Source organism: Sorex araneus, chromosome 1 (assembly GCF_027595985.1).
Source record: "Sorex araneus isolate mSorAra2 chromosome 1, mSorAra2.pri, whole genome shotgun sequence".
Taxonomy (NCBI): Eukaryota; Metazoa; Chordata; class Mammalia; order Eulipotyphla; family Soricidae; genus Sorex; species Sorex araneus.
This window is the reverse complement of record NC_073302.1, coordinates 86,286,242-86,292,241: the sequence shown is the minus strand read 5'-3', so window position 1 is coordinate 86,292,241 and position 6,000 is coordinate 86,286,242. Positions and strand designations below refer to the sequence as shown.

Genomic DNA, 6,000 nt, shown 5'->3' with positions numbered 1-6,000 from the left:
CTAGGAGAATTGCAGCGGTGGTCCGAGGGCGCGTGCTCTCCTTCGGAAGCAGGGATGGGAAAGTCACGAGGCTCTAAAGGGCATTTGGTTGTCAGTGTTTGGGGACGGCAACCCAGCGGGCACAGGCGCAAAGCCTGCCCCCACCGCGCCCCCACCCAAAGCGAAAAGTCAAAGTTTCTTGGGGAATCCGGGGACCCGAGTTGCCTGCCCGCCTTCGGCCTCATCCGGACACTTCAGGTTTGTCCCCCGGCTCCGAGGACAGAGCCTCAGGGCAGTTCCTTCCTCCGGGAGGCGTCGGGGGGGGGGGGGGGCGGTGGCTCCGCTAGGGACTCGGAGAGCAATCGCAAGCCCCTCGGCACAGGGCGGTCGCGAGGTCGTCCGAGCCCAAGCAAGAACAGTGGCCCAAGCCTGCGTTCACACGGAAAATTATGCCAGCTCCAGTGGCGCGTAAAATTGATGTGAAGCGAACGAAGTGGGACGGTGTGATCCGCTCCCGCGTCTCGACGGGGGTTTCGGCGCGTCACACAAGGCCGGACTTGTCTCTTTCAGGAGACGTCGGACCCTAATTAGTGCGCGTTCCTGCCGCGGCCGCGGAGCCAGGGGCCCAGGGTGTTTGGGATGGGGGGGGGGTAGGAAGGGGAGAGAACAAGGCGCGGAAGATAGGGCCCGACGCCCGTCTCGCCGTCCCCTCCACCATCTCCTTCCTCCGCCTCCACCACCGCCACCATAACCCAGTTCGGAAGATGCACCAGGGCAAGCAGTAGCGGCAGCACCCGCAGCCGCCGCCGCCGCCGCCAGCACCGCCGCCGCTGCTCCCAGGCCCACGTTACTTTGATTGACAGCTGAACAAATGTTTCCCGGGTTCGAACACTCGCGCTAAGGAACGTCAGCCAAGGCTAAGCTCCGCCTTGGGCGGGCCGTCTTCGCCCAGCCTCCCTCCACCCCATCCCGTCCGGCTCATTGGTCCGAACCGCGGACGACGCCCGGCCCCCACGTGGGTTTCTGCGCGACCGACTCCGCCCCGCTGCCTCGCCATTTGTCAGCTGGGAAATGATGGGCAGTAACTTAGAACGGCGATTAATGCTCACTCATCTCTGATTGGCTGCCGGAGACACCTACCCCGCCGAGGTAGGCGGGGCGCTGGGAGAGCGCCCCCGAGCGGTCGCGGGGCCGGCCGGTAGTTGTAGTCAATCTGGCCGATTCCTCCGCGCTGCTCGCTGGGGAGAGGACTACATCTCCCGGGATGCTTCACGGCCCCCTCGCGGCCGCTTGTGAATATGTATCAGAATGTTAATGATTAGCTGCTGCTAAATTTGGTCAAAGAAGTCACCTACACAGAGCGTGTTGTTAGAGCTGTTCTGAGCGGGTGTTTGGGCTGTTGGCTGCTTTCTTCCCCCTCTCTCACACACTTGTATATTATTTTGAGGTGGTGTTCGCAAGAGTTTGAAAGGAGAGAATTTTTTTTTAAAGCCGCAAGTGTTTCACTCTCTTTTATTTTCATAATCCCCTTCAATTTGGGGTTTCAAAAAAAAAGCCAAGAAAACAGGAAGGAAGAAAAATAAGGAAATGAGATGTGGTAAAAGAAGCTAAAAGGTGCCTTTTAAAAGATCGTTGCCGTGAAGTGAAAAAAAAAATCTCCAGAGCAAACGCACAGCCGCGCCGAGACCTTTTCCGCAGCAGAGGAGTTTGTGTTCGCTCTCGGGCGAGAAGAGAGAGATCATTCATTCGGAGGAATAACAACCAATTAAAAGAAATAAAAAAAAGTTTGCCGCGGGACGTGGAGCGAGCGAGCGGGCGGGCGGGCGGCGCCGTCGGCGGGCGCCGGGGCCCGGAGCTCGCACTTCCCCGGCCGCGGCGCCGGGCTCGGCGGGGCGGACGCCGGAGCCTTCCCGGGGCAGCCGCGCGCCGGACGATGCCCGCCGCGGAGCAGTGACGCCCGCGGGGAATGCGGAGCGGCCCGGCCGCCGGCACCCCGCCGCCACCGCCACCGCCGCCGCCGCGCGTCCCACCCGCCCGCGTCACGCGAGACCCGGCGGGGGCCGGGACCGCCCGAGCCGCCCCTCGGACCCCGCGGCCGCGCGCGCCGCCGCCGCCGCCGCCGCCTCCGGCCCGTTGCATCCGATGAGCCGCGCGCTCCTGCCCAGCGCCGCCAACTAAACCGGCTTGGATGATCCGCGACCTGAGCAAGATGTACCCGCAGACGCGACACCCGGTGAGTGCGGCGGGCGCCTGGGGGTCCCCGCGCCCGCGCCCGGCGCGCCGAGTTGGGTCCGGGCCGGAGGGGCGTGGAGCGCGGCCGCCGACGCCCCCGGGCCCCGGCCCCGGCGCGCGGGCTCCCCCGCCGGCCGGGGCGCCGGGAGGCGGCGGGCTTGGAGCCATTTTCTCATTGTTGTCGCGGAAGCCCCCGCGCGCCGCGCCGCGCCGCGGGTCGTCCCCGGCGGGCGGCTCCCGAGGCGGGGCGCGCGGGGCGGGGGCGGCGCCGGGCCGGGGCGGGCGGCGGCGGCGGCGGCGGCGCGGGCTGGGCGGGCGGGCGCGGGGCGCGGCGGGGCCGGGCCGGGGCGCGGGGCCGGGGGGCGGCCGCGCTTCCCCCGCACCCGACGCCATGGCGCGCGTGCCCCCGACGGGCCCCTTCCCATTCCGGGTGCGCAGGGCGTGGGCGCGGCCGGCGGCGCGGGGGCTGTCCCCGCGGGGGTCCCCGGGCCGCGGCCGGGGGCCGGGGGCCGGGGGCGGCGGGCGCGGGGCCGGGCCGGGCGCGGACCCCGGGCGCGGGGCTCAGCGCTGTTTTATTGTTGTTCGTAGGCGCCGCACCAGCCGGCTCAGCCCTTCAAATTCACCATCTCCGAGTCCTGCGACCGCATCAAGGAAGAGTTTCAGTTCTTGCAGGCGCAGTACCACAGGTAACCGTGCGGACCCGCGCCACGTCCCCGCAGTTTCCGCCCCCCGCAGCCTCCCGCCGCTGTCCCGGGGGTCGCGGGGCCACCCCCAAAGCCCGCCAGGCGGGCGGGCGGCCGGGCGGGACGCGCAGGGGCCGGGGCAGGTGCGGGGAAACGCGGCGTTTCCCCGATCTCGGGCTTCGTTCTGGGGCGGGGGTGGCGGCGGCACAGTCGGAACTGGGGGAGACTTGGAAAATGCTGAGGCCAAACTTTCGGTCCGGATCGATCGGGTCCCGGGAATGAGTGCTGGCGGTTCTGGGCCTCTGGACTCCTCGGACCTTCTCCAGACCTCCGGGCGGTCCCACGTCTCGCCCCGGCGGCCAGAGGCACCCGGGCTTCCCGGGCAGCGATTGCGTTACTGCCCTGCAGAAACACGCGTTCTGGCCCCGACACGGTCCTTCGGTTTTAGAATGTCTTTGAAATGTGGTTCTTTTATCAGCGCTCCTGCTGCTGCTTCTTTTCTTTCTTTTTTTTTTTAAGTGACGCGGAGCGCTTATTTCTTAAGCAAAATCCAAAACAAGTCACTGACCCGGATCCACACTTTGCCCCCTGGGTGGTGGGATTCAGCTTGCCTCTGTTTTTGGAGGGGGGGTGGGAAATAGACGTCATTGGGAGCACATGCTTGATACGTATCTCCATTTTTCTCTTATTTTTCTCTTCTTGCAACATGGAAAAAAAAGTTCCCTTGTTACATATGGGGGGACTTATTTGTGTTTTTCACAATTTGCTTATTTACTTGTTCTTATTACCTGAATATAATGAATATTTCTCGATCACCCCCCCCATTAAACTGGCCAGATAATTTTTTCCGTTTAATAAACAACTTTCCCATCTTCTTCCCCCCCCCCCCCCCACACATCTGTATTGAAAGGGCATTCCCTCCCCCCCACCCTGGTTTTAACTAATCATCCTTTTCTCTCCTGCCTCTCCTTCTGTAATGAGAGTGGTATTTAAGACAGTTGACTTGGCATTTTGTAGGTGATGATTTAGAGAAGGATGTAAATCCAGGTTTGCATACTTAGGTTTTTCTTATGTCTTGAACAGCCTGAAGCTGGAATGTGAGAAACTGGCCAGCGAGAAGACAGAGATGCAGCGGCATTATGTCATGGTAAGAAAACGGTTCTGATTGAAAGTGCTTTCTAGTTTGGGGTGCCCGAACCCAGTCATCCAGTGTGCTGGAACCTGCAGACAGATCAGTCATAGAGCCAGAGCTTTGGAGGGTGAGGGAATATGGCATTAGCAACCTGTAATTCCAGGCTCTTTGACCTTGCATTCTGGCAACTGACTGTGATTTGAAATTTCAAAAAGTTCATTTTCCTAAGCATACGAATTTTTTGTGCGTTTGCTTTTACAGATTGAAAGGAAAAAAAAAGCCTTGTCTTATTTAGTATCTTAAGTTACGTGTTTTTGTTAGTATTCTTTGTTTTATTGCTCTTCAAATAGTTTTAGTCAGTTTTTACGTATTCTGTTAAAATTGTTTTGTTTCTTTCAAATTATGACATAAGACGTCCTGTACCTTTGGAGGCCCCCCTACCCCTTTATTTTTATTTTATTAGCACATGTGTATTTTTTTGTTTTGCGCATGTGTTCAATTTCTCTTGTGTTCTATTGGCTTAAGGAGTGTTGTAGTCGCCTGTGTAACTGATTTGTTCTGTCAGAAGTTCTTTAATGTCAGTTATATTACGCAGTCAAAAAATCAGATTTGCTTTTCTCAAAAGTATTGACAGGAACATTTTTTATGTTTGTTCATAAAGACCATCCTACAGTAGCGCGTTATTTCCTGTTAAGTATTTCCTATGACTGTATGAACAGGAGCGTTACACGGAAAATGAGCAGTCAACATTGCAAGGTGCCATCACCTTTTTGAATAGTTTTTTCAGTGCATCGGCGTTTGTACAAGAAACATTTTTCCATTCACTGGTCCTTTGTGCTTAGGAATTTTTCTACGTGGACAAATATCCATTAGACTGTTTTAATATATCTCTTGTGACTTATACAACCAATTGAAGATAGTTATTACATTTGAAGTCAGTGTCCTCATTTTTTTGTGAGTTCTTTTCTCAAAGTCTGTGTCTTAAGGTGGCTTTAGTTTATTAGACTAAAGTGGAATGTTTCTTTGTACGTTAAGCATGAACTTAATGGATAGTTTGCTGTAGTTGAGGCTTTTATGTTTAAAATATTCTTGGGGGCATTTTGAACAAACCAGGAAGGTTGATTAAAGACATATAATTAATTACTCTTTCTTCCTTCACAGTATTATGAGATGTCCTATGGGTTGAATATAGAAATGCACAAGCAGGTAAGTTGGTATTTCTTTGTAACTATTTTAAATGAACAGTAACACTGTGTAACTGAGAGAGAATTTTGTGTATCATCATTTCTGCACATTATTTTGCAGAAACCTGGATTTTACAAAAATCTGTAATGGAGAGAGTGCTGTTTTATTTTCACATGTAATTCCCCATCTTTTTTGCAGGTTGTCCTAATTCTAATCATTTAAAATTGTGGTTTAATACTAAACTTTGCACACTTTGAAAAACAGGTTGTTAGGTTAGAAGATAGATCTAGTCTTTTCTTTTTAAGAGTTTATGTGTTTTGAGCATTGCAGCTGTATGAAAGAGGCTTTCTTGGAAAAGACTAAAAGTAAATTCTGAATTGTATGGAGCCTTCCTTGACTTGGTGTGAGAGCATGGAGGAAAGGTGAATTGGGAGGATCAAAATGAAATCTGTTGCGCTACAAAAGAAATTGATGTAAAATCCTCCTATGGTCTCTGTAGGCTACTTAGTTGGATATTCCCAGGAATTATAACTGTTACTACTTCCAAAAATCATATAGAGCAAATGAACTGAATAGAGGGTTTGATAAGGTAGGTTTTGCAATTAGTTCAGCCAAAAAAACAAAAAGGGAAAATGAATGAAAAGAAAATAATTATTAGTTAAAAAGTGTGTTGAGAGGTATCATACAAATAGCTTACCTCCCAATCCTGCTCTCCTAGGAGACTGAATAAAATAGGTTTGGTGTAAGCTTCCTAGTTAGAAAAATAGCATGTATATGTAAAGCATTGCC

At 54.4% G+C, this 6,000-nt stretch overlaps 1 protein-coding gene across 8 annotated transcripts in view; it reads left to right on the top strand.

The window, feature by feature from the left end:
- The first annotated feature begins 1,335 nt into the window (after window positions 1-1,335).
- The window catches only part of TLE4 (TLE family member 4, transcriptional corepressor), a 148,944-nt gene continuing 144,279 nt past the window's right edge, over window positions 1,336-6,000 (top strand). For 4 of the 8 annotated variants that reach the window (XM_055137814.1, XM_055137806.1, XM_055137781.1 and 1 more), the window contains exons 1-4: window positions 1,336-2,212; window positions 2,800-2,897; window positions 3,978-4,041; window positions 5,188-5,232. In XM_055137814.1, coding sequence (XP_054993789.1) covers window positions 2,168-2,212; window positions 2,800-2,897; window positions 3,978-4,041; window positions 5,188-5,232 — 252 coding nt within the window. In that variant the 5' untranslated portion in view covers window positions 1,336-2,167. Of the gene's footprint in view, window positions 2,213-2,528; window positions 2,642-2,799; window positions 2,898-3,977; window positions 4,042-5,187; window positions 5,233-6,000 lie in introns of those variants that run through there. The other 4 variants (XM_055137831.1, XM_055137822.1, XM_055137798.1 and 1 more) reach the window with 1 other exon arrangement.